The sequence below is a fragment of the Myodes glareolus genome, chromosome 19 (assembly GCF_982192425.1).
Source record: "Myodes glareolus chromosome 19, mMyoGla1.1, whole genome shotgun sequence".
NCBI classification, from domain to species: domain Eukaryota; kingdom Metazoa; phylum Chordata; class Mammalia; order Rodentia; family Cricetidae; genus Myodes; species Myodes glareolus.
The window spans coordinates 60,986,146-61,012,503 of record NC_142044.1 but is presented as its reverse complement, the minus strand read 5'-3'; the positions used below and the strand labels follow the sequence as shown (position 1 = coordinate 61,012,503).

The 26,358-nt window shown below is 46.5% G+C and overlaps 2 protein-coding genes across 7 annotated transcripts in view; one reads left to right on the top strand and one right to left on the bottom strand.

Moving 5' to 3' along the window:
- Nucleotides 1–2,444: 2,444 nt before the first annotated feature.
- Nucleotides 2,445–9,203, top strand: Asb8 (ankyrin repeat and SOCS box containing 8). Of its 3 annotated transcripts, none has more exons than XM_085678745.2 (4): nt 2,445–2,570; nt 4,199–4,440; nt 5,545–5,649; nt 7,396–9,203. In XM_085678745.2, the coding sequence occupies exons 2-4, from the start codon at nt 4,312–4,314 to the stop codon at nt 8,026–8,028; spliced, it is 867 nt and encodes a 288-aa protein (XP_085534871.1). In that variant the 5' UTR covers nt 2,445–2,570; nt 4,199–4,311; the 3' UTR covers nt 8,029–9,203. The 3 variants fall into 3 exon arrangements, with proteins under 3 accessions (XP_085534871.1, XP_085534872.1, XP_085534870.1); XM_085678746.2 differs by having other exon boundaries at nt 2,463–2,570; nt 4,281–4,440; XM_085678744.2 differs by having other exon boundaries at nt 2,466–2,570; nt 4,277–4,440.
- A 2,933-nt stretch (nt 9,204–12,136) lies between these two features.
- The window catches only part of Pfkm (phosphofructokinase, muscle), a 43,166-nt gene continuing 28,944 nt past the window's right edge, over nt 12,137–26,358 (bottom strand). For all 4 annotated transcript variants that reach the window (XM_048444703.3, XM_048444701.3, XM_048444706.3 and 1 more), the window contains 21 exons: nt 24,609–24,682; nt 23,609–23,686; nt 22,060–22,249; nt 21,677–21,842; nt 20,779–20,823; nt 20,301–20,409; nt 20,088–20,183; nt 19,883–19,975; nt 19,183–19,308; nt 18,141–18,205; nt 17,657–17,720; nt 16,795–16,944; nt 16,337–16,407; nt 15,742–15,829; nt 15,511–15,663; nt 14,922–15,086; nt 13,937–13,998; nt 13,624–13,735; nt 13,070–13,169; nt 12,883–12,988; nt 12,137–12,664 (listed from right to left, as the gene is read on the bottom strand). In XM_048444703.3, the coding sequence (XP_048300660.1) occupies nt 12,520–12,664; nt 12,883–12,988; nt 13,070–13,169; nt 13,624–13,735; nt 13,937–13,998; nt 14,922–15,086; nt 15,511–15,663; nt 15,742–15,829; nt 16,337–16,407; nt 16,795–16,944; nt 17,657–17,720; nt 18,141–18,205; nt 19,183–19,308; nt 19,883–19,975; nt 20,088–20,183; nt 20,301–20,409; nt 20,779–20,823; nt 21,677–21,842; nt 22,060–22,249; nt 23,609–23,686; nt 24,609–24,682 (2,258 nt within the window). In that variant the 3' untranslated portion in view covers nt 12,137–12,519. The remainder of the gene's footprint in view (nt 12,665–12,882; nt 12,989–13,069; nt 13,170–13,623; nt 13,736–13,936; nt 13,999–14,921; nt 15,087–15,510; nt 15,664–15,741; nt 15,830–16,336; nt 16,408–16,794; nt 16,945–17,656; nt 17,721–18,140; nt 18,206–19,182; nt 19,309–19,882; nt 19,976–20,087; nt 20,184–20,300; nt 20,410–20,778; nt 20,824–21,676; nt 21,843–22,059; nt 22,250–23,608; nt 23,687–24,608; nt 24,683–26,358) is intronic.

Below are 26,358 nucleotides of genomic sequence, written 5' to 3'. Positions count from 1 at the left end.
TTCCTGAGTGGAAATTTTATTTTTTGGTTCATTCTTTACGAACCGATAGTCTTTTACAAAACAGTCCCTTGAAATTAAAAAAGACAGCCTAGATGAGTTTGCTCAGCACCTAAAATGTTTCCAGTACAAAATGTTAGATTCACAAATCTTCATGCTAAGGTGTTGTCAGTCCAAGACTGCTCTCTCCTTCCTCCAAGTAGGGCACATGGCTGGTAGCTGCCAGCTTTCTTCTCACACACCACCAAAGCTCCCCTCCCCATTAGCCCACTGCTATTCTATCAGCTTGTGTAAAAGTGGGGGGCTTCAAGACACCTGAAGCCAGGAGCTGCTCTTTGGAAGGCCAGCATTGTATCTAACATGGTGGAAGCTGAATTTTTTTCCTACAGGAAGCCTTTGGCAGTTCTTTGGAGATTCCCATCATTAGAGCCCTCGTAGGCAAAAGCATTTGACCTAGAGAGACATGGAAGTGGTGGCCTACAACAAACTATGGATTTTAGGATTCCTTTGTCTGTCTCTAACTTCAGGCCATCTTGGTCCTCCATGCCTTGAGACCACCCTTTAGGCAGTAGGCAACTCTGTGTTGTCTGTCTTCTATGTGGCCCACATTTGGTGTAAGGACATATTGATAAATCCATTCTTTACAGCCACAGCCTTCTTTCACTGTCAGGAACCGCCTTTGTGTGAGTCGTGCCCACGTTAGGCGCCTAAATGGCTTATCTGGTGCCCAGCATGAGACAGCTTGCAATATTCCACTTATGGGTAAAACTGTTGTTATAGTTCTTGACATTACATCAACAGGGAACACTTTTCAAATGCTCCAGTGCCAAAGAAGTTCATTTTTATGCTTGAGGAGAAAGAAGTATTTAGTTGTGCAGATAGAGGGGACTCAACAGCACAAATTTTTTTCCCTATAAAAATTCTTCATAGGTCTCTCTCCTTCCTATAGTCCCTTGGGGTTCCTTTTGGAATAGAATATTTCTTCAACATTGACTCTTGTTGATGCGATGGTCCTTAATTGCAATCAACAATGATCACGCTTGTCTTACAAACCTTAATCAAAAGGAACCATACTTCATCTTTGTCCCCTGAAAAGCTGAGCCTATAGGAAGTAAGAGCTCAGTAAACATTCCAGGAACAGGCAAATTTAAAACTGTCTTTGTTGTGATGCCAGTCTCCAAGACACTTCAGTAGCCTGGATGGGTAGACTACTTTATCATCTAGTGGCAAAAATGCTGATTTTTTTCCTCATAATTTATAGTCTTTAGTATTTACCAGTCAATAAATTTGGGGAATGAGTTTGGGAGGGGGATACCATCAAGACAAATAATCCAATCTTCTCAGAAAAAAGAAATCCTCCAAAGCAGCAGGAATTACAGACATTTTAAAATAGTTTGTCTGGAAAAAAAAGAAAAGGAAACCAATAACAACCTAAATATTGAAAAATGAACAAAAGAAAAAAATTAGATTTTAAATGTGACAAACTATCAATGTTTACAAATGGGTGATAGTTATACAGATTTCATGTTACTATTCTTTCTAGTTTTTCCTGTATGTTTGAATATTTTATAACAAAAGTTATATTAAAATTTGAAATTGAGAATCGTTGATGTCCTTACCTTCCTTTAGGAGGCACCAGCAGAAGCAAAAATGGAACCTAAGGCTAGGAGCTAGCACTCTGGAGGCAGACCGGGTGTAGCCCAGTGGGAATACGCCCATGGAAACCGACAGTGTAGACTTGGCAATTTTGTAACGAAATGCTCACAGGTTCCATTTTGTAGCCATATAGCTGTTTGAATCTGGGCAACAGAGTAATCGTTTTGAAAGCAAGAATTTTTTGCTTTGGAATTACGTAAAAGCGAAAATTTCTAGAAATAGGATTTTTTTTTTAAAGTGTCATTACAGCCAACATCGAGAAAGTTAACACTCAGAGAAACAGTGAAATAATAGATCACTTTCAGAAACAATGTCCTAGTGTTTAGTCTTCCACAGCTCTGCTTGGTGCACGGCATTGAACCAAAGCTGTCGGGGGCCCAGAACCTCCGAAGAGAGGTGGACGACGTCCTCCAGGTTATAGTACTTGTCTTGCTAGATCCTTTGACCCTGACCTCTCTAATGGGTACAGGTGGAAACCTGCTTTTGTTGTGGAGTGAGTTCTCAGAAAGAGCAGTGGTTCAAACAACCTGGCTAACTCGAGAGTAGAGAGGCAGTTACCAGCCCCTCACTAGGTCAGTTATGTGAACTTGCACGACACTTTGAAGTGGATGGTGCTAAGGAGAGAATATTGTGGGAGTGAGGTGTACAGGACGGTTTTCTGCTGGGGACGAGCTACAGATTGCGCCCACGTCCATTGCTTTTAGACAGCAACAGGAGAAAAGCAACCGGCTCCCTTAGACCACCTCCGGCTTCGAGAGTCTGCGCAGGCGCGCTCGGCTTTCTCACATTGGTCAGCGCGCAGGCGCCTTCGCAACGCGGTCGTCAGCGCTGAAAACCCGGGGCAGCCGCGGGCGGCTTCTGCTTCCGGGTCACGCCTTGACAGCGGCTTCCCGGACCGAGCTCTGCCCCGCGGTTCGGTGAGTGCGGCCGTAGGTGTGGGACGGCGTGAAGCCAGGTCCCCAGCGGGAGCTCCGCAGCCAGTAACGTCCCTAGCCGCCCGCCCGACTTGCGGGCCCTCCCCTGCCTTTGCGGGTGGTGGGGGCGGGGACAGGTCGGTGTTCGCGCCGCAGGGCTGCAGGCTGAGGCTCCCGGGACTCGCTCCTGGGGGTCCCCGCCACCAGGGACGCCAAAGTCCTGACATTTCGTGCCCTTGTCCTGGTTCCTGAGCTCGGCCAGGCCCGGCGTCCGCGAGCCACCAGCAGCAGGTGTCTTGGGGGTTGTGTGCCCCGGTCCAGGGTCCCCGCAGCCAGGCCCAGGCCTGACCAGAGCAGGAGCTCTTGGGTCTGTTGTCTTTCCAAAAAAGAAAGAAAGAAAGAGAAAGAGAGAGAGAGAGAGAGAGAGAGAGAGAGAGAGAGAGAGAGAGAGAGAGAAAGAAAGGGCGTTTTCTGTGCATTCCGTAGGGAAAGAAAACAGGGCATGGGGCGCGTGAGCCCCAGCTGAGGAAGGAACCCTCCAGGGGTCAAACTGCTGGGTTTGCTGCCTGCTAGGGGCAATGGCGACATCGATTATCTTGCCCCGTCCTGACTGGGAATGCTGTCCAAACTTGAAGTTACTGTTTCACCTGGAGCTTCATGGTAGTAGGAGGTGAACAGCTGCCATGCTCTAGATTAGAGTTCTTACCCTGGAATCCAAGAACACCCATAAAATGAGCACCGGGTTTAGTATCATCTGCTTAACCGTGTACCAGAAATTTAACAGAACCACTTCAGTCCAAGCTTGTGCTTTAGCCTGGGTTTTGTCCCCTCCGTCCACACCATTTTTGGAATCCCGGACTCAAACCCACCTTTGTGGCAGCCCCCCTCCATGCTTACAAAGTGCAAGATACAGGTAGTTAATGGTCTGAAGACGAGGAGGAAGGCGCGAGTGTTTTGAGTGCTAGGAATTGAAAAAAAGGATTTGCCAAATTCTAAGGAAAAGTCACTCTACTACCAAGCCATACCCACAGCCTTGTACAACCTGAACAAATATAAATGGCTACTGATTAGTAGAAAGAAAGTAGTAAAGTTTATACTATATTATATAATGTATAAAGGATACCCCACCACAAAAGCAAATCTATATTACAAAATTGCTGAAAACATTTTTCATATTCATGCTATCAGTAATTGCATGTATAATTACAAAATTTATTAGGTTCCAAAGTTAAAATTTTTGCTTCTGGGCCACACCTTGATAGCAACTTTCCCGACCCAGAGGTTTAGTGGGTGAATCTTGGGTGCTGGACCGACCCAGTGTGAAGTCAAGTCAAATATTAGTTTAACAAATGTATGTTGAGGACTTTGATGTGCCAGGCACTAATTTAAAAGGTTCCCATTACCTTAACTCTTGTGGGGTTAATATTCAATAAAAAACACAGCTGGTCATCAGAGAGTATCCAGGTTTATTTAACATCCTAGCAACTATTGCAATCTGCCTTACTATTGCAGAAGGAGGTATTGATTGGTCACTGAGCTCCTTGACATCTGTTTTTATAGTGGGAAATGCTTAACCCTGAGGACAGGTATACTCAGCAATATCGTGTGTGTCTAAAACATGTTTGTTTCAGGCAGTCTGGAGCATGTGGACGCACTCTGAGCCTTGATGAGTTCCAGTATGTGGTATATTATAAACGTGTTTGTTTCAGGCAGTCTGGAGCATGTGGACGCACTCTGAGCCTTGATGAGTTCCAGTATGTGGTATATTATGCAGAGCATTCAGAGCAAATACTCCCTCTCAGAACGCCTGATCCGAACAATCGCTGCCATCCGCTCCTTCCCACATGACAACGTAGAGGACCTCATCAGAGGGGTGAGTGGGCCATTCTTGATAGAGCGGACCTTTGAATGGGGAAGTGTTAGAATTCCTGCTAAATCCTCATAGGTTTTCAAGTCGCAACCTTGATTTGAGCACATATTCCATGTTCATCAGTGTTTAGCATGATCATTAAAATATGTTCTCCCTAACTCTTGCTTCATCCGCCTTTATGTCCCTGATGGCTTTCTTCATAAAATATATTCTAGATAACCCGACTCACATGTTTTTGGTTTTGTTTTTTAACCTGCCAGGGTGTGGTACATGCACATGTGAAAGCCACGAGGTCAGTCTTCTGTCCATGTTTTATGGGGGTGGGCAGTTAAGGAGGCAAGCAAAGTGAAGATCAGTTTTTAAATCCTTGGAGATTTGCTTCAAAACTGGCAAATGGTGATTTCAGGAGGGATTTCACTTTCCTGCTTGGTATGACAGCTTTCAGTTTTAGCTCCACAGCAGACACTGCCTCTGAAGTGTATCGTAATTGCAGATTAAGAAAATGAGAGACTAGAGAGGTAGCCCAGTGATGGAGAGAGTGCACCCGCCAGGCAGCTCACAACCACCTGTAACCAACCGTTCTGATGCCCTCTTCTGATCTCTTGGACACATGCACATGTAGAAACTCACACAAGGACACACACACACAGCATAATTAACAATGTGTCTTACGTTTTTAAAAGAAAGGAAGTACTTTCCCTGATCTCTAAGCTCTGGGGTCAGTGATTCGGTTAAAGGACTAGTACTCTAGAAGACTTTGGTACCCTTCCCCCTTTGAAGAGAAGCTACCAAGTAATGTTTTAGAAAATGTAACCATGTGGGTTCGGGTCAAAGTTGCGCACCTGAGTGAGGAAGGAGTGCCATAGCTTGTTCTCACACATAAGGCCATGTCCTCAGAAATGTCCGGGCAGCCATTTTGGCAGACTGTGTTGTGGAGAAACTTGATCTGGGGAAATGGTTTCCTTTTCTTCCTCTTTAATAGTCCCTTGGTTTAAGTACTGGAATTCATTACGAGAACTAATAGGTACTTGTAGTTAAAGTGTATTCAGGCTTAGGAGTCCCTTCTCCATCAAGTCCCTTCTGCAGCTTCTGAATTCCTTCCCATAGGGAGCAGATGTGAACTGCACCCATGGCACACTGAAGCCCCTGCACTGTGCCTGCATGGTGTCGGATGCTGACTGTGTGGAGTTACTCCTGGAAAAGGGAGCAGAGGTGAGTGACATTTTAAATACTTTCAGATTGATGAGTTTTAAAAATTTGACCTTCATCTTTCTTAGAATTTCCCTTTGCATCTTCCAGCTTGCTTTGTAACTCATGGTGACGTTGGCATATCTGTTACTAAGGCAAGGAATGATCATAAGAATCATAAGATGATTCTAAGGGTTTTATCCCTTTGCCTTTCTTTTTTCCTTCCCTTAAACTGTCCATGGTTCCAAGGAGTTTTGTTTCTCTTTCCTTCCCTGCATACCTCCTGGGTAGTAGGGAAGTCATATTTCCATTGACTCTTCTCCTGTGGACTATACAGTTACCATAAGTACAGCGGCTTCTCAACTCCACCTAATCCTAAACCATGTAAGATACTCTTGGACTTGTGGAATTCTGGAGATTATTGTTTTCTTTGTAATGTATCTTAATATGAAAATAAAAAAATTATTTTTGAAAGTAGACTCTTGGTATTGGCATTAAGCAATGTAATATAAAGAATGATTAAAAGAATAGACTCTGAGCCAGGCACGATGGTATGTGTTCACCTGTATCCCAGCACTGGGAGGGATGAGTCAGAGGACTGAGTTGGAGGCCAGCTTGAATATATAACAAGACTCTGAAGCTGACCACCTCTCCTCCCCAAAAGGACTTTGGAACCAATTTCATGGGTTCCACTTCCAGCACAAGTGCTTCCAGTTATATGACCTTGAACAGATTCCTTAATCCCTCCCTTTGCTTCAATTTCCCCATCTATAAAAAAGGTATGTTGTAAAATTGCAAAGTGTATGGATTGCTGCCTGTAGCAGTCGCTGAGTAAGTACATGACAAATTAATCTAGCAGCTTTGTCTGTTGGTGAGCAGTCTTGACGGTGGTGTATGCTGAGTGCTAATTTGAATCAAACAAGCCATCATCAAGCAAGTGTGCCATTCCAAACACGCTGGACAGTAAACAGAAGAAGCAAGTCCCACCGTAACATCTCCTTATGGCCATGCTATTCTCCGCAGCACTAGTTAGTCTATAATCTTGTGGTTAAATCTTTTTGTAATACAAATGACCCTGAAGTGAAAAGCCAGTTATACCCTGAGTAATTAATACCAGTGACCAAAGGGAAAGTGAGACTTAATAAAACAAAACTGTCAGTTCCATTAAATGGTTTGCTCTGGCTAGAGTGCGCAGTATTGTATGGAAGAGATCTTAAGTCATCTGTAGATTAGGAATTTGAAGTAATGTCTGACTCAGTGAGGCACCTGCCATTTCAGCACTGGAAGTTTGTGATCTTTCTCCACACCAGGTCATCTGAGACCTTTGTAGGGTTAAAAGAGCACACCAAAGCTAGGAGGACAGAGTTTTGACATCGTTATTTTTCTTTCTGGTTTCCATTAATTGCGGAATAGAGAAAGTATTAGGTTAAATAATCCAGAATTTCTCTCAGAGCAGTATTAAAGACTTGGACTTCATCTTTTCCCTCTTCCTTCCCTCGTATGGCAGAGACTAATAATTAAAGAAGTGAACACTGCAGTCCTGCCGGCCAGTTAGTATGATAGTTGGCTGTATTTTGACAGTTCCTATTGTTCCCCATATATGTGTTCTCATCTTGATCACCAAGATTTCTGGAGAATTGCATATTCTCTTATTGTTGAGAGCATTGCATGACAAAGGTAGTGGGCAAATCCATGCAGGATTCTTTGCCAGACTCCTTTTTTTCTTCCCAGTAACCAGTCCACTGTAAAATACTTCCTTCCTTTCTGTAGGTCAATGCCCTGGATGGTTACAACCGAACAGCCCTCCACTATGCTGCAGAGAAAGATGAGGCTTGTGTGGAAGTCCTCTTGGAATATGGTGCAAACCCCAATGCACTGGATGGCAACAGAGACACCCCGCTTCACTGGGCAGCCTTTAAGAACAATGCTGACTGTGTGCGGGCTCTCCTAGAGAGTGGGGCCTCTGTCAATGCCTTGGATTACAACAATGATACACCACTCAGCTGGGCTGCCATGAAGGGAAATCTTGAGAGTGTCAGCATCCTTCTTGATTATGGCGCTGAGGTCAGAGTCATCAACTTAAAAGGCCAGACACCCATCTCCCGCTTGGTGGCTCTGCTGGTTAGAGGACTTGGAGCAGAGAAAGAAGATTCCTGCTTCGAGCTCCTTCATAGAGCTGTTGGACACTTTGAGTTAAGGAAAAATGGCACCATGCCAAGAGAAGTGACCAAAGACCAGCAGCTGTGTGAAAAACTGACTCTGTTGTGCTCAGCACCAGGAACTCTTAAGACTCTTGCCCGTTATGCTGTACGCCATAGCCTGGGTTTCCAGTACCTGCCCAATGCGGTGAAGGGTCTTCCACTGCCAGCTTCTTTGAAGGAATACTTGTTACTCTTAGAATAGCCTGGAGGAGACATGTCCGCCATCGTGCAGACAGCTCTGGGTGAGGTTTTCTTTACACTACTGTCTCTTTGTCATGGAACACAGAACAGAACTCGTTCCTGCTGTGTGGTTTATAGATTTTTGAGGCAGCACATCACAGCAGTAATGTGTGCACCATCTCCCCTCCCCAAACAAACCAAAAATGAGAAACTCCCTGCACTTCTGTTGACTGTTTTATTGCTTAGTTGCCTTTTGATAGTGAACCCTGCAAAAGGTCTTCTCTAGCCCCTGTAGGACACTTTGGAGTCAACAGTATAACTAAATTTCCCTAGGAAGATATAAAGTACTCAGAGTATATGGTTTTCCTTTGGAGCCATGGATAAACATTGTGAACGAATTTCTCCTAAACATTTTTAGTTGATCTAGAGTTTAAGTAAAATCACAATTCCAGTGAACAAGAATTATGTTCAAAGGATGAATACTTGAACTTCAGATAGAGTGTAGAATCAGAATTGGGCATTCAGAGGGAACTGGCTCCTTACTCCTCACCAAAAGAAATAACCTTTTTCACCTTTTTCTATAGTTTGCCCAAGGGCTAGTCATCCAGCCGTGTAATTTCACAGAAGTATCTTGCTGCTCCCCACAGGAAGACAGAGTCTCAGTAGTCCTACGCTTCCCAGACCGTTGTCTATCGTGGCTCTCCCTGAAACTCCTCTGCACTAAGGGGCCGAGCATGAGTTTTCCTGCACCTTAGATGAACATGTTTCTTTAGCAAGGCAAGGTGGGGCACTGCCTTCTCCATAGAGCTTCATTCCCTAAGAGTTTGAAGATGGTTTCTTTCTACCCTTGTGGAACTTTTGCTTTTTATTGAGCTATAGAAAATGGTAGGGAAAGTGGAGCTGGGAACAGAATATAAAAGGGCTTCTTTGGAATTGGACTGCCTACCCAAAAAGGACCTGTTTCAGTGAGCACTAATTTTCCTTTTCATGTTCTTAAACTAGATGAAGTTGATACTGACCTTAAGTTATCTGTATGCAAGTTTGGAAAGCACTTTTTAAAAAGCTGGCTAGAACTACACCCAAATGAATAGGGCCATCTGGCACAGTTAACTCGAAAAAGTATGCCTGCTTTTGTCTTTTGCTGTTGCCAGGGTTTGCCCATTTGAAAAAAGAATAAATAAATAAATCCAAAAGCAAGTTTGGCAGTTTCCACTGTTTCTTCTTTTCTCGGCTTCCTCTTCTGCCCACCTCTCCGTCTCCCCACAGCAAGTGATTCTGGGTTTGGGTGTGCAGGAAAGTGAGGCACAGTGTTTTAAAGCTCCTGCTTCTGTAATGCATCCCCTTACCCCCAGATACAAAATTTCTGCTTTTATTCTTTTCTTTCTTTCTTTCTTTCTTTCTTTCTTTCTTTCTTTCTTTCTTTTCTTTTCTTTTCTTTTTTTTTTTTTTTTGGTGTTTTGAGATAGAGTTTTTCCGTGTAACAGCCCTAGTTGTCCTGGAACTAGCTCTTGTAGACTAGGCTGGCCTTGAACTCACAGAGAGTTGCCTGCCTCTGCCTCCCTAGTGCTGGGATTAAAGGTGCACCACCACCTCCCGGCTGAAATTTCTGCTTTTATTCTTAACCTTAGCTGCAGGGTGTAACTCAGTGATAACAGCAGGGGACCAGCATGCTCAAGGCCCTGGGTTCACTGACCAGCACCACTAAAAAGAGATTAGCCAGATGGCTCAGCTGTGAAAGACTGGGGTTCAGCTCCTACATGGTGGCTCGCAACCATCTGTAACTCCACTTCTGGGGAGTGGGGGGATCTGATCTCTATAGGATCCTACATGCAAATGGTGCACCTAGACTCATGTAGGCAAACACATTAATAGAATACATCTTATAAAAAGGAAAATGCTACACATTAAGGTTCCAAAAAAAGCTTTAAAAAACGCTAAGGCCAAGATTTTACTCCGTGCTGCTTAGGATTTCTCAAGGAAGGGCTATGTTCTTAGAGGCTGTTAGGTGTAACCAGTAATGAGATCCACTACTGTACGCAGGAGGCCTGGAGGCCTCAAACCTCACAATTATTAAAGGTTGTGCGGGGCGGGGGGGGGGAGGGGGATGAAAGGCTAAAGCCCAGACTCCACCCACCAAGACTGGTTAGTTCAGTAGGAACTAGGCATCAGCGTCCTTAAGGCAGCCAGGCTTATTCTGTTGAGCTAGGCCTGTGAACCACTCTAGATGCCATTCCATTTCTCATCGTTGACACCTGTGATAATTGGGAAAGGGAAAACATTTTGTCCAAGTAGGTTACCTGTTTCTCCATCACCCCATAATTACAGTTGGTGACTAGTAATGCATCCATCCTATTCAACACAGTTTCACCTGTCTAACTTTGGGAAGATGGAGTGCAGACTGTTTTTCTTTGTAAGTGGCCTCTGTTACTACATTTGTTTTCAGATCTTATTATGATCTGAAAATATTACTCTCTATGAAGTGCCATTTTTCTTCTGTGATTAATTTCCACCTGTCTTTTTTCTCTTTTTATCATTTTCTCCAAGAACAGGTCCTAGGATTAACACTGGTGAAGGGAGCCTATAAATGAGCGGCGGCTGGCACTTGTGCCCCAGTGTGCCAGCGCTCGCTCTCCATCCATTTCCCTTGCATTTGATTAGCACAGTGAAGAGCAGAACGGAGATGGGCTTTGAGATCAGTGTAACTGGGGCTGGGAAGATGGCTCAGCAGTCGAAGAGCACTCATTACAGAGGACCGGGTTCAGTTCCCAGCACACACATGGTTCAGAACCATCTGTAATTCCAGTTCCAGGGGATCTGACTCCCTCATCTGACCTCTGTGGGTGTCAGGCATGTATGTGGTGCACATACAGACAAAACACTCATACACATTACAAATAAAGTAAAAATTAAACTATTTTATTTTGAAAGCGGGTCTAATTATGTAGCTCTGGCTGTCCTGGAACTCACTAAGTAGACCAGGCTGACCTCAAACTCAGAGATCCACCTGCCTCTGCCTCCTGAGTGCTAGGATTAAAAGCATGCGCCACCACACCCGGCTAAATTTTTTTTTTAAAAAGATCAATTTGACTCCCAGTTTTGTTAGGCTCTGAAACCTAAGAGACATTACTTAATCACTCTGAGGCACTGTCCTCATCTCTGGAGAGGGTTGTCAGCACTCCCCTCATAACGCTATTTTGGAGATTCCACAGTAACATGTAGAATGCCTAACACAGCACTTTGTGTTTAATGTTATTTCTCTGGCCTTTAAGGAATGTCAAAGAGCATTTGGCTGCTTCAACATGAGACTCTGGCGATAGCTATTTACAACTGTTATGGAGATGTAAAGTAGCAGACAGCAGACACCTATTGCAATACTGTGAATGTGGATGTCTTTCCTACTTCCACAGGCAAGGATGAAAGCTGTATGGACTGGGAGGAATAGGCATATGTGTAACTGAGAGTCACAGGCTGGTGTATGGAGGCCAACTTCACTTTAAAAATAGGTCACCCTCCTGTCAACCTGGGGTACAGTTTATAGTCCCAGTCCTCAGGCCCAACTGCAGGGGACTCTTCAATAGTAAATCACAGTATCTGCCATGGACACAACAAACTGCATCTGAGTAAGATCTGACATCTTTCTCAGTGTGTGTATCCCAATCAACCCAGCACAGGTCCAGAACCAGATGTCTCTCTTGTCCAGACTTCCAACATGCGCATGCCTTTCCTACAAAGGACCTGCCAAATAGAGTCTGGCTTTCATCCAAGGAAGGGTTGAAAAGGAAGAACACTGAGTTGAGGAGCAGAGATTGTGGGATGGCAAGAGAGAAAGTGAGAGAAAGTATGGTAATGGGTAGATAATCAAGAACTAAGCCATAACTTCCTGTTTGGAGACGGGCTCATCATCATGGCCGTAGAGGGACTAGTGTGAGATAGGGCTGAGGGGCAGGACCGTGTGTTCTGGGACACTATCCACCAAGAGATGCTCGAAACAAAACACAGAACCTTCCACCAAGCAGACGTGCACAGGAGAGCAACGTGCTGCTCCCCGAGGAGCTCCGTCTGGGTAGGTCAGGGACGTGGGGCTGGAACCAGGACACTCCTTCGTGACGGCAGTGACAAGAGCACCAAAGCACAGTGACCAGCTGGCATTTATTAGTGTAGTTATACTTCATCACTGTGGTAAAAGTAAAGGAACCTAAGACTCTTTGTTACCACAAAGAAATAAATAAAGCTTATTTTTAGGAAACCTCTGGGTAGCTGAAATCTAGCAGTAGCACTAGAGAAATCCAGCCTACATAAGAGATGAAGCTGGGTGGAAAGAATGACAGCTACCTAGAAGGAGATTCACTCACTGCCCCTCCCCCAACTCCTGGCCACAGCTGGTCAAGGTTGCAGGTAAAAGGAAGCCTAATAGGGTAAGGGGCTAGGGCTAACACACTGAGAAATCACGGGCTTAGATCTACCAGGGCATGAGCTGACCGTGATCAGACACTCTTTCCCCCTCCAAAGAGGTCTAGACAGCAGCTTCTCCAGACCGCTTCCTAGAGATGTGCTCCAGGTGGGCGTGGTCAGAGGTGTCCAGATCAATCTCATACTTGGCTAGGATTTTGAGGATTGGCCTCAGCTTCAGCCACCACTGTTCTTTGGGGATTCGGTGCCTACAGAGAAATGAAATAATGGTGATGTGATATTATCATACTCCAGTAAACTACCAAAGGCTTCTGGGAAGAAGCTGGGCAAAAATGCTGGATTTAGGGCATGAGTACCTACAGTTGTTACTACAAAAAGAAAAGCACTAGAGACAATTAACAGGCTGTGGAAAGTAGAGCTTGGGAGCTAGTAGCAGACAGGACCATTCTAGAATGTCATGACTTACTCAAAATCCGTCTGGTCCTTCAGCTCGGTCACTGGCTGAAAGACCAGGGCCCTCTTACGCATCCCCAGGACACAACCTGAGTCTGGACTATTGGCAAAGATCCGTCCTGGAATAAAGGATAGTCAGTCAGTTAGTCTCAGCTGTGGAGTGAGCTTCTGGAGAAGGGGCACCCTCCCGCCCCACATACCATTACGGTAGCTCTCTTTGATTTTCCCAGACATCCAGTTCATAGCCTTGGCACCCATCTTAGTGGCAAAATTCCTGTCAAAGGGAGTCGGGCTTCCACCCTGAGGGTAAAATCAGAAAACTTGGAGGAAAGGATCCTAATGGAGTACAGAGGTCTAAATATACAGAAAGAACGGCTCCTGGATGTACACGGCATTTTGAGGCAGTGCAGGGATCCAAAGTAGCCGGTCCATTATCAAGCACGTGTGCTATGCTGCAACACGTGCATGTCTGCTGCCATATGTGCAGCCATGCTCCCTGCCATGATGATAATGGACTAACCCTCTGAAACTGCAAACAAGCCCCAATTAAAAGCTTCCTTTCATAAGCGTTGCCTTGGGCATGGTGTCTCTTCACAGCAATAGAACATTGACGAAGTAAGATAAAGACGTTTTCATGTGTGACCTAACCTTGTTCCATGGTGACAGAGAGGCCCCAGCAGATGCTGATGGGAGCCTATATGGTTGCCGGGGGCTCTGGGTAACTGGTGAAGGCACGACTGGGGTGTCCCGCTACCTGTTGCATGTGGCCAAGCACGTTCTTCCTGCTGTCGAAGATGCCTTTGCCCTCCTCAGAGTACAGGTTGAAAATGAAGTCAGTGGTGTAGTTCTCATTGCACTTCTCATTCCTGCCAGGGAAACCAGAAGCCTGAGTCTCCTTCATCCCTGCCTTTTACTTTCCTAGGCTCTTCTACCTCCTCCCAAGGCTCCTCCACCCCCACGCTCTTCTGTATCAGATTCCTTGGGTGTCCCAACTATAGATCCACTGGTGGACTAGGGCCACACTCACGAGTTCCTTCTGCACTTGGGAACAACGGGTGATGCAGTACCTTAACACCAGGCCTCTCTTCACCGTTGTCTTCATCTTCTGCACTAGATGCTCCACGTTCGCCTGAAAGTCAAACGGTGAATCCTAAGCTCAGCTGAGACAGGCACCCTTGTCCCTCCTCTACATCAAGCCTTTCTAAGAGGGGAGAAGGCATGGGGGAGAGTTGCTCACAAGCCTGGGTTTGAACTAGGTCTATGTCCCTTAAGAAGTCTAGTGCCTGTAGCACTTAGACCCAAACCAAGACAGGCAGACTGAGAGGGGGGCATTAGAGAAGCTTCCGTGACTCGCCCTCCCCCACCTCTGTCCTCAGAGAAGTGACTGCTCACAACCTGTGTTTTCACACTTTTAGCATGTGCTGCCTGCATGTAAAGCAGTGGTTCAGTGTTGGGAGTGTGTACCCTCATCTGAGCTTTGAGGTGAGCATGAAAACAAGACTCCCACTCTCCGCTCTTGGCAGGGATTGGCTGGGGTCCTGAGCTGGGAGTTCCCCCAACCTGCTGCTAAATCTCCACTCTGTGGCATTCTTCTCCACCACTGAACTTAAAACTGAAAAAAATAATGATCATTTGATCTCTCTGTGAAATATGACTCCTGGCCAGAGGTGAAGGAAGATTTCCCTCAGAACTGGAATGGCAGCAAGAGAAATCTGGGGGGAAGAGATCACAGATTTCTCAAGCATTCAAACTACCTGCTCTCTTAAGAGGTTTGAAGTTTTGAAACCCTCTACACCTTTCTCTCCTATAACATGAAAGCAATAATAATAATTACATGTCTGTTTTGAAGATGAAATACAGACAGCACCAAAGGGCATAGCAGCAGGCTACCTGAGAAAATGCAATACCAAAATAGTAGCTATGGCCATGTATGTGAGACAGTACTGGAGAACACTTGCCAGGAGCCCTCCCATAGCGCTGGTTACTATAGGAACACTCAGGAAGATAGACTGGAACAGGAGAGACACCTAGAAGGCTCCGGGAGCCATCTACCTGGAGATCTCGGATGGTGAAGGGCTCCTCAAAAATGTAGGCGGCATCAGCCCCAGCTGCCAGTCCTGCCATGGTGGCCAGGTAGCCACAGTAACCACCCATAGTCTCGATGATAAATACCCGACGCTTGGTGCCTGCTGCGGACTGCTTAATCCGGTCACAGGTCTATAAATAGACAACAGGTCACAGAAAGATAGGGTTAGAAGTCGGATCTTTATTCTTACTCAGCTTCCTTTATCAATTCAACTCCAGAGCTATGTCCTTCTAGGCCAGTGAGACCCCGGGCCTCATCAAGGTCCTGCATTCAAAGAGGGAACTACACTGTAGAACTTCTCTCCTGGGAAGAAGGCCAAAGCTGTCTTTAATGTTGTTCAGAATAAGGGATATTAAACTCTATAACTTCAGAGGACATAACAAAACAGGCCCTTTAGTAACGATATATTTTTAGGCAAGGAAAATGAATACCAGCACAGATGCCTGGCTGCACAGGATTTCCCAAACGCTGCTATGTATTTAAGAAAACGAGACTCACTTTCCAAGAGCAGAACAATAACCGGGCTAACGGGATGGGGCGGCAGCAGGTACTCACTGTGCAGATGGTGTTTAGGGCTGTGTCGGCCCCGATGCTGAAGTCCGACCCGGGGACGTTATTGGAAACCGTAGCGGGAATGACCACAAATGGGATGCAGAGCTCATCAAACAGCTTCCTGCCCTCCATCAGCTCCAAGCCCCCTGTGTAAGCCTAAAAATAGCAGCAGGAGCAGACATGAGAAAGAAAGGGCAGGCGGAGGGGGAGGGGAGGGGACAGTGGGACACTCACCTCAAAGCCCCCAATGATGACAAGACCCTGAATGTTAAACTTAGTTATGTTGGCACTGATCTGTTCCAAGTTCTTCTTGGGCAGGGTCCTGGTTGACCAGTGTCAAGGAGCAGGGAGTAGGAAATTGGGGATGAGATAGCAAGATAGAAGGAGAGAGAAGTTAAGAATTAGAAGGTGAACTGGGTGCAGTGACGCATATCTTTAATCTGAGCACTTTGGAGGCAGAGGCAGGCAGATCTCTGAGTTCAAGGCCAGCCTGGTCTACTGAGTGAGTTCCAGGACAGGCAGAGCTACACAGAGAAACCCTTTCCCAAAAACAAAACAAGCAAACAAACAAGAACTAAAAAGTGCTTTCTTTAGTGTCTGAACCTGCAGCCCATTCTTCCTCACAATCTCACACCATTCTAGAGTATGTAGTGACTCTCTAGTGGTCAGATCTGCTACATGATGTGCAGCTGGGCCTGCCTATCCTCACGGAAGACAGGCTGAGTTTTCAGCGCAGTTGATGTAGGCCCTAACATGATTGAGTGATGCCGACATTCTAAAGAATCTTAAAGGGGTAACTGGGAGAGGGTGCTCCCAAAATACCATTTACCTTTTAGTACCAAGTTTGGAACCACCTTGACCAGTCCAGCCTCCAACATAGCTCCAGCCAGCTTCTTCAATCTGCAGGGAAAGGGCACACAGCTCTACATCGTAGCCAGAGTGCCAGGAAGTCCATGTGTGATCTAGGCCACTTCCTGAGTTCTGACCCTACAGAGTTCCCCTTGGTCAGAAGCTGACCCAGCCACTGGCTTTTCCCCACACTGAATTCCTTCTGCCCTTCTGACTCATCTAGGAATAACAAGCACCTATGATTGTGACACTGTACTAAGCTCTGGGACAGAGAAATAAATAAGATGTGATGTTTGGAAAGGATTGTCCAGGGTTCCTATCCTCATTACCCTAAATTAACCCTGGAGAGAGGCAAAGATGATGGACTGGTCACCCCTACACTGACCCTCGCTGGCCCATACTGCACGTGGATGTCCTCCCTCCTTTGTGTTCTCATACCTGACCCTTGGCCAGACCCTCAAAGCCATCATGTACAACCAGCACTCGGTTGCCCTGGATAAGTCCGATCCTCACAGTAGAGCGAACCGCAGCATTCATGCCTGCAGCTGGGGCCCCCACGTTCATCACAGCCACTGTGTGCAACCCTCCCTGTTCAGAAGGAAGCAGGGAGAAAACGAAGAGAGAAACACCCCAGAGGGGACATCACAAAGAGAAGCCGAACTCTGAGACCCTAAAATATGTGTGACAATATACATCACTCCCCCAGGGAATGCCAGTGCACAGTCTTCTACCTTATCCTATAGGAGCAAAGTTTTACATGTAAAACCTTAGTCATCATTACATAACAGACAAAAGGCCTCAGAGGACAATGCATCCCAAAGTGTGGTCCTTGGGCCACTTGGATCCTGATCCACCTGAGGAGCTTCTTGAACACACATTCCTGTCTGCTGCTCTGCATCTCACTCTGTGCTGAGGGAAGGGCCCAAGAATCTGCATCCTTCATAAGCAACCCAGACAACTGATAAATATTAACACCATGAACTTCTCTTTCAAGGGAGCAGGTGCTGAGGTAGATCTGGGTGTGATTACACCCACAGGATCAAAGCCCTCATTCCTGCTTCTTCATGTGCTTTTGCCCACCCTGAACTGGGTGTGAGTCTTGGGTTTTCTAGCCAGGACAAGGTAAAAACCCAGGACTAGTATCTGGGGCGGCTAACAGAGAGTCATCACACGGGGTCGGGGTTCCAGCACTGAAGAACAGTGGGGGCAAAGATTTGGCAAGGCTAAGGTTGTGTGGACTGTGGGTAGCACTTCGTGAAGAGAAACTGAGTGGGGGGCGGGGGCGGCAAGCTGCCAGTACCTTAGAGACTGGGGGTCTGACGTGAGCTAGGAGCTTGTACACCTCCCAGTTGTTCATGAAGCTCCTAAAAAGAGTACAGAGAGAACAGGATGTCTTCAGGCCACTCCTTATGGCACACAGCCACAGGTTTTCACAGGGCAAACCTCTAAGGAACTAACCAGGCAGAGGAGGGACTAGGAAGAGGATTGCAGTCACTTCTCAAACACTCCCTGAGGGCTTTTGTCCTAGGTGCTGTGCTCAGCCTATGAGACCATTCCTTGCTTGGAGACACCCAGAGCCTAGCTGAGGGCCATTTCTAGAAGTAACAGACTCTTTCCAAGGAGAGCACCCCTAGGTGAACTCTTGGGCACCTCACAGCTGATTTCCTTGGGGAAGAGACTGTTGCAGACAATAACTAGAAAAGGCGGCTCATGTTTGGGGCCTAGAGTGGCTTCATTCTGGTATCTGGTTGCTATAGTTAGTGAATTTCTAGTCACTTTCTCACCGGCCTCTCAGCTTCATGGCTTCATCGAATCTCTTCTCATCCATAGCCTTGGTCACGTCTTTGGTCTAAGGGAGGACACAGCAAGAGTCACAACTCCGAGGCATGATTCTGCATGACCAAATCTCCTTTGATGGGATCCTGCTCATCTACACCCCACCTTTTCCGTGTCCCCCAAACTATCATAGAAGCATCTTTATTTTCCCTTAATTTTTCTGAGTAATGATCAGCAAAGGGAGACTAGGTTATAATTCTGGGCAGAGTAGAGGAGTGCTCACAGGTGAGAGAACCTTCCCCCCATGCACTCAGGGCCCCAACAGCCTTGGGATTACTGAACAATGAGGAGACTCTACCAGATGGGAAGTCCCCACAATGTGCTGCTCAATGGCTGCCTTCTACCCAGAGCCTGGGTTTCCGGACTCTGGGGATGCAGTCTCAATACTGCTGCAGGTTATTGGGTTTCTGAAGTCTCAGAGAGAAGCAGGCCCCAAAGTAGGGGGAAATTCAGGCAACCCCAGCAATCAGGATCAATACTCTAGTTCAGCAACCAGCCACTGTATTCATATCGTGGCATCAAAGGAGTGGCTACCCTAGAGAACCCAACATTTTCCAGGTACTGTGTCAGGTGAGCACAGCGTCTCCCTGGAGGTGAGCAGTGGTCACCCTGGGTTGATTAGAGAAACTCATTTAAGGTAGATGTCATATAGAGATAGGAGGTAACCAGCTAGAAGTTACTAATTAGCACCCCCAAGTCTCAGTACTCTTAGGAGGACGCTGCACTTGTGTCCCTCCCACATAACTGTGTGATTGGTGCTTATAAAACATTAGCCAGTATGTGGACCTCCATCTTCTGTAGGAGCACAACAGCCGAGGGAGCCGACGCTGAGTGGTGGTCACAGCTCTGGAGATGGCAGTGCCCTCTTACTCTGCCATCCTGCCTTTCCATCCTTTGCTCTAGTGGGACCACAGAAGTTGATCTCATTCCCCTCGAGCTCCCAGGAAAGGGCATAAGACTGCTAAGGCACAGAATGGGGTCAGCACTTACCACTTGGACACACTCCATGAGGGGCAGGCGCACTGCTTGGTTACCAGAGAGGCTCACCACACAGGCTGGGGTGTCTGGGGTCCCCTCCAAAAGTGCCATCACTGCTTCTACACCCATTCTGCTCCCCTGAAGGAGTCCATGGAACAAAGAATTTTCTTAGACCTCCCTGTTTGGCTTAGCTAAGAGCCAGGATGCCCAGGGCCCTTTCCAAATCCTAGGACTGAGCTCCACACTGAAAGGCTGCATGCATCTAGGAACTTGCTGTGCTTTACTTCCCTACCCAGATGTCACCAAAGCATGTGGCTCTCTGCCCTCTTGTCATCAGAACCCTAAGTACTGTACTCGGTTCCAGAGAAGTGTGTCCATGACACATGGTGATCAACAGATTATGGGAGTTTAGTAATATTCTTTTCTTACTGAGTAGATTGCCTTTCTTCCAAGTGAAATGGGGTAAGAATGATAAACTGAGTATCCAAGGTTAGATCCCAGTAGCTTCACTGATGCTCAGAGCTCCAAGAGTGATCCTCACAACTAGGGCTGCTCTTGCCTGTCATTATCTTTGTGTATGGGAACAGATGAGGACCACTGTGGCCTACAGGCTAGTGGAGGGACAGCATGGCTAAGGATATAAGCCCCATAGGAGCAAGACAGCAAAGCTGGGGGTTCTAAGGTACAAGAGCCGCAGAATCCTGTGACTTACCAGAATCCGATCAAAGGCTGATGGCGTCCCACCCCGCTGCACATGTCCCAAAACAGTGACCCTGGTGTCATATCCAAGACGCTTTACCACCAGCTAAAAGGACCAAGAAGGGGAAACACAAAGGACCAGGAGGAGATGCAGTGTCAAGACTCAGAAGCCAACAAGGGAATGGCCAAGCATGCTGGGCACAGGGTTTCACACTAACATTCTTGATGTCTTCTGAGGTGATTGGTTTTCCATTCTTGTCGATTGCACCCTCAGCAACAATGATGATGTTGAGCCGAGAACCACGGGTCCTTGTCTGGTCAAGAACACGAGAGACGGCAGTTAATGGAATTAAACTGATGGGTAGACAATGTATCACCCATGAAATAGAGTGAGGGTTTTTCCCCACAAGGGCAAGATAAAATGTTTATACCTCACTGAGTCGACGACAAAGGTGTTCTTCCCAATCATCATCTGGTGGACATTCAGGAATAAACACCCAATCAGCCCCACAGGAGAGAGAGGTGACAAGGGCCAGGTATCTGAGATGAGAGCCAGAAACATGGACTAGGAATCTTTATAGTCCACAAACAGTCTCATCACACCAGCAAGATCTCTTAGCCCCCATAGCTGATGGAAGATACAGAGTCCCTGCGTTTCATTCTTGAGGCCAATGAGCACTAGGCCTGTCAATGAGATGCTGTCCTTGAAGAACAGCGTCACCCTACTGGCTTCCCAGCTCAGAGACTGCCCATCCTTTCCTGTGTGCCTGAGCATGGCCCACATGTACATATAAGTAGGGGAGATAGTGCAGAGGCAGGGAAAGAGAGTCATGTTGTGTGGACTCTCTGGGAAGAGGGAAGGGCCATCTCTAACTCTATGGAGTACATGGGTCAGGATGGGGATCTTACCCACAGTGGCGGCCCATCACCTCTAACACAAATGTCCTCTGATGGCTGCAAGAATAAGACGGGATTTACGGTCTGCACGTCCCAGCGGCCGGGACCAAGACACCACCCCACCTAAGTTCCTTGGCCTCTGGGAGGTGTGTTTATGCTGCTGGCCATCCAGGAGGTTTCCTGGGAGACTCTGAAGACATGGAGAAGCAGTTTAGCTTCCTAGGACAGATGGAGACTCCATTCCAGGAAAGGAGGAGTCTCAAAAGTAGAGAGAAATAGAAAAGATGAGGAAATGGGACTAGGCTAAATTGAAGTCCTGCAAGATTACCCAGGGTATATTGGCAGCCAGCTGTCTTCCAGTTTCCTCCACTGATCTGCTACCTGACCTGTTTACTTCTGAACAGTGGTGCTAATGGCATCCACACAGTTGGAGAGGGCAGGTCAGATTGTGAGCTCCCCAGGTCTGCCTTACACTGAACCACAACCGTGTAAGACAGTGGTTCTCAACCTGTGGGCCTTGACCGGGGTTGCATATAAAATACCCTGTTTATCAGATATTTACATTATGGTTCGTAACAGTAGCAAAGTTACAGTTATAAAGTAGCAACAAAAATTTTATGGTTGGGGGTCACCGCATGAGAACTGCATTACAGGGTCGCAGCGTTAGGAATGTTGAGAACCACTGGTAAGAGATTGTAGGTAAAGTCCCCAGAGCGACACGCCTGAAAGGCAGCATGGAGAGCGGCAGAAAGGCGTGTAGGGGGCCAGAGCGACTTCGGATCTCTAGGGGTGAGTCTCAGAAAAAGGTGTTCAAGCCCCGGAAAAGCTCTCACGGTGGCTTTTTAGTCTCACTCGTTCTTGCCTGTCCTCTCATCTACTTCTTTACTGCCTCCCTCCTGGGTGCGTTTACCTCTGAGCGGTGGTGGTGATGGCGTCCACGATCTCTACTATCCGGTGCAGGGCAGAGTCGGTACCAATGGTCATATCAGTACCACAGAAGTCATTGTCGATGGAGCCAACCAGACCCACAATGTTCAGGAAGCTAGACTTCGTAGCCTCCTCTGCTGTGATCTTCCCTGTAAGGGGAAGCAAACCAGAGGCCACCAGCTGAGGAGTCTTCCACACCCACACAACAGATTACTAGAGAGACTGTAAGCAATGGTAGAAAGGAGGACAAAGATTGTTCGTTTGCATGTAGTTAACATTTTTCTGGAACAGGAGTTAAGAATACATACATCACACAGGCGTGCACACACAGTCACATGAAAAGCAATACTGATGAAAATGTCTTACCATTTTTCTGGAGGTCATTCAACAAGTCACTCCACTCTGAACGGAAAGTGTCAGCCCCAGTGAGGCTGCCATCACCTCCGATGACACACAGATTGGTGATTCCCCGCTTCACCAAGTTGTGGGCAGCCCGGAGTCGTCCCTCGCGCTCCCGAAAGTCTTTGCATCGGGCACTGCCAATCACTGTGCCTCCCTTGATGGGAGAGGGTAGAATTCAGGTCTTCAGATGGCACAGCCAATTTTGAGTTCAACATGCTAATATTTCCCCATTCAACCCAGTGATGGACCAGCATAACCACACCCTTAAGTTTCCTGGCATCCCTAAGTCACTTGTCCCTACAAAGGAAAAGAAAATGATGCTGGATGTCATAGTGTCACCCCACATTCTGCCACACTTAGGAGACTACTAAGATAACTATTTCACTGGAGATTTTATCATCAGAATGATTGTTTTCAAGAATAAGAGAATTTGTATATACATTAGCTTCTATTCCAGCTTTATCTCTTTACCTTCATCTTTCACGCTGACTTCTGTCTGGATTTTCCTTAGTGTCTGGCATTACTGGATTACATCCAGACTATTTTAAGGAATTCAACCCCAGTATGCTTGTAGTATCTCTCTAACACACTGAAATTCTATCTAAGATCACTCAGACAATTGGTCGATTGGTTCCTTGGGATCTATGGTGTTAGTATCAGAGGCCACAGTATTCAGGTATTCACAGGGGAGGGGGGGAACTACTCTGTATGTAGCAAGTCTTGATTTCCCAGGAACTTATAGATACTCCAAGAGGTAAGTAGATTCAATAGTTTTAATAAACAATAGATGCCCCTGGCATCCATGGCTCTGGGATATTAGTAGAGGATACTTTTTTATTCTTAGGTCACTCTGTGATGGACACTACTGCCTGTATGGAAACTTCACTAAATCACTACATATTTAGTGGCTTCCCATGGAATTTTTAGAGGATCTAGATAAAGAATGGGATACAGCTGTAATTTGTAAATTTCTTACTAGATCAGCAAATGGTTATAGTTCTAAGCTAGCGCCGAGTGGACATATCTTAAAAGAACTTGAACAACATTGGATAATCATAGAGGGCTGTAGATAGGGAAAACCAATTTCTCTAGGATTCTTTGAGATGATGCAAGACAGTCTCAATTCCCTTTCTCCTTTAAATAGTCCAGTTTCAGGCCGTCACATCGCTATCACGAGGATTGGCTGAGTTCAAGTTTATTGGCCTTGGTCCTCTAAGGTTATTTTCAGGGCCAGACTTTCCCCGTGACCCCAGAGTGCTTATGATGTGCCAGTTGCAAAAGTCTTGCTATGACCTTTCTATAAAGGGCAAGCCATGCTGGAACCACCTTCTCACCCCCTTAATCACCGCAAGAAGCCAGGTTGGTGTTTTCAAATGCAAAGGGTAAAGGGCAAATATAAGCCTCTTCTGTCACTGAAACCCTTCACACTGGACCACGTGGCAGGGAATCTGGGACACCAGAGTGGGCTGAGGCAAGGACAGTAAAAACAGAACACGACTTCTCTGGGACATACCAGCTGAAGCATCATGGAAACGCTCTCCCAGGTGGCCTCCCTGATGTGCTCGCCACCATCCACCAGGCCTTGGTAACCCTGAAGGGAGTAGTATATCCAGTAAGGCTCCATTAAGCTCCCTCTAGATGGACAAAACTAAGACAGCTCCCCTAGAAAGAGGCTCAAGCTACACCATCCCAATAGTGACCCCTGGATGCTCGTGAGAATGTTATATTTAGTAGATCAGTCCCAGAAGGGACACGTCAACTCTTTTGTATGTTCAAGTTTCTCTCATTCTTTTCTTTTCTTTGAGACAGGGTCTCACTGTATGGCTTTAGATGACCTAGAACTCACTACACAGGTTGGTCTCCAGCTCACAGACATCCACCTGCCTCTGACTCCAGAGTACTGGGATCAAAGGCATATGTTACCAAGCCTGGCCACCTCCCACTCTTGAAGTATCAAAATACACTTCCATCTTAATTCCTTTTTACCCCCTCATCCTATTTTCTCCAAGATGTTTCCCAGGAGAACTAGAAGGTAGCTGGTTTTGATAACCTAAGGGGGAAAGAGGATGGAGGGAGGGAGGAAAAAAACAGGACTTATTGTAAAACTGAAGTTGGCAGAAGGGCAAACAGACCGTAAGGAAAGGATGGGCAAAATGTGAGAGGGACTGAGCAAAGGCAGCCAAGGAGGAGCCAGAACCTCAGAAAGCTGGGAAAATTCAGAAACACAGTGACACCCTGTCTCTCTGGAGCTCTACCTTTAGTTACAGTAAACTTGCTGGGAAAGACATCCCATCTCAGTTCTATCTCCGTGAGTTTCTTCTTTTAAATTCAGTAGGCAATGTGAGGACCCAATTTGCAGAAATCAGAAGGAGGAAGGAATGACTCAGGGAGACAGAGCCAAGGAAAAGAAAACAGCATTGCAACTAGGAGGTGAGGAGGAGAAGGTGGGAAAAGGGTGGGAGGCAGATTAGGCAGGGAACAGAGAAATGGCAGAGAACAAAGTAAGAACCAACCTCATGGACAAAGAAGACACGGGCCCCTGTAAAGATACCAACTCGAACCACAGCCCTGACAGCAGCATTCATACCTGTGAGGAGGGGAGGAGAAGTCAGGGAAAGGTCACTCGGAGGAAGCGCAGTCCTGGAATGCACAGCAGTTACATCTGGCTAAAGACTGGAGTCAGTCCTGTGAGCCTAGATTCCTCTCGCCCAAGTCTTCTGCTCGCCCCAGTTTCAGTGGCTGCACCCAATGCTAATGGAGCTCCAGATACCCCATCCACTGCCCCTCCAGCCCCTCAACCTTGACCTTCCCGACCTTGGCCTGCAAGGGCGTCCTGAGAATAACGACAGTGCTAAAGCAAGCACTTTCTGAATGTGCTTTGTGACTTAGATACCACTAGGCTTGGTCAGAGATTGTCTCTTTAATCCCTCCCATAACCTGGAGATTCCTCCATTTCACAGATTTCAAATGGAAGGTTAAAGGTGTCAAGGTCACAAAGCCAAAAGTTCAGATTTAAACCCAAGTCCTCCCATGTCCACATTAGCACTCTAGACTGGACTCTGTGCCCACGAGCCTCCATGGTTTCCCTAGGTTTCCCTTGTTTTCTGCACTGAATAGACATCCAGCTTTAGGACACTGTTCACAGGGAAACATGACTTTTTTATGGCTAAGTGATCTGACAGAACACAGTTTGTTTCTAAATATGTTTATTATTGGATGGCGGATTCTTTCAGCACACACACACACACACACACACACACACACACACACACCACAGAGCCACCATTTTGAGCTATCTACATGGCTACATGTGCCCCGCCGTTGTGATTCTCCAACTCCCTCAGTATCAGGAACTGTGTGTGCAGAACTGGTGAGGCGTGCACTCCCCTCCCCACCGTCCTACCGTGTAATCTCACTGTCCTACCATGTAACCTCACCAGGAGTCATGATGATGCTTGCACACCTCCGAGACAGAATAACCAGCTTCTAAAACTGCTGTAGCCACCCTCTCTCAGATATTTTAGTTTCAATATAAAATGTATCATATGATTCTTAAATACTAAGCCCACAAACACTCGGGAAACCATTACTCTTGGAGCCTGTGAAGCACCAAACTGAAGACCATCGCAAACTATTAAACAATCCAGAGCACTTAGAATAAAATAAGTTTTCCTTTCCTTTCTTTTCCTCTCTTCCACTCCACTACTTGCAGGCCGACATAACATCTATTATATAGTTATTAGGTCTAAATCGGATTGCAGGTCCATTCAGCCTTGAACAAAGATTAGCAGAATGCACATCACGATCTGACATGGTGCTGAGTGCTGAAGGTACAGCAGGGAACAATACAGTCTAGGAACTACTGTCTCATGACGTAAATGCTCACAGTGTGGTGAAATGATCCCTAAGGGAGGGGAATGTCAAAGCACATATGAACAGGACCATATAAGCTTGTCAGGAGTGCTCAGAAATACAGCATTTGTCCTGAAACTGAGAATGCGACTTCTGGTCCTTTTTGTCAGACAGACGATTGAGGAAGACCCTTCTAGGCAGGGAAAACTGTAGAAAGGTGGGGGCCAAGAAATAACTTCAGGTAATTCAGTGTTATAAGGAGTGAAAAGCAGAACGGGAAGTGATAAGAGATGGTGCTACAGGTTGGGAGGTGCCCGTATGCCATCTGAAGAAGTCTGGGTTTACCTGGGGATCCATGGATGTGTGATCAGTTTCAGCAAACCCATGAACCCCATAAAACTACATGAGAGT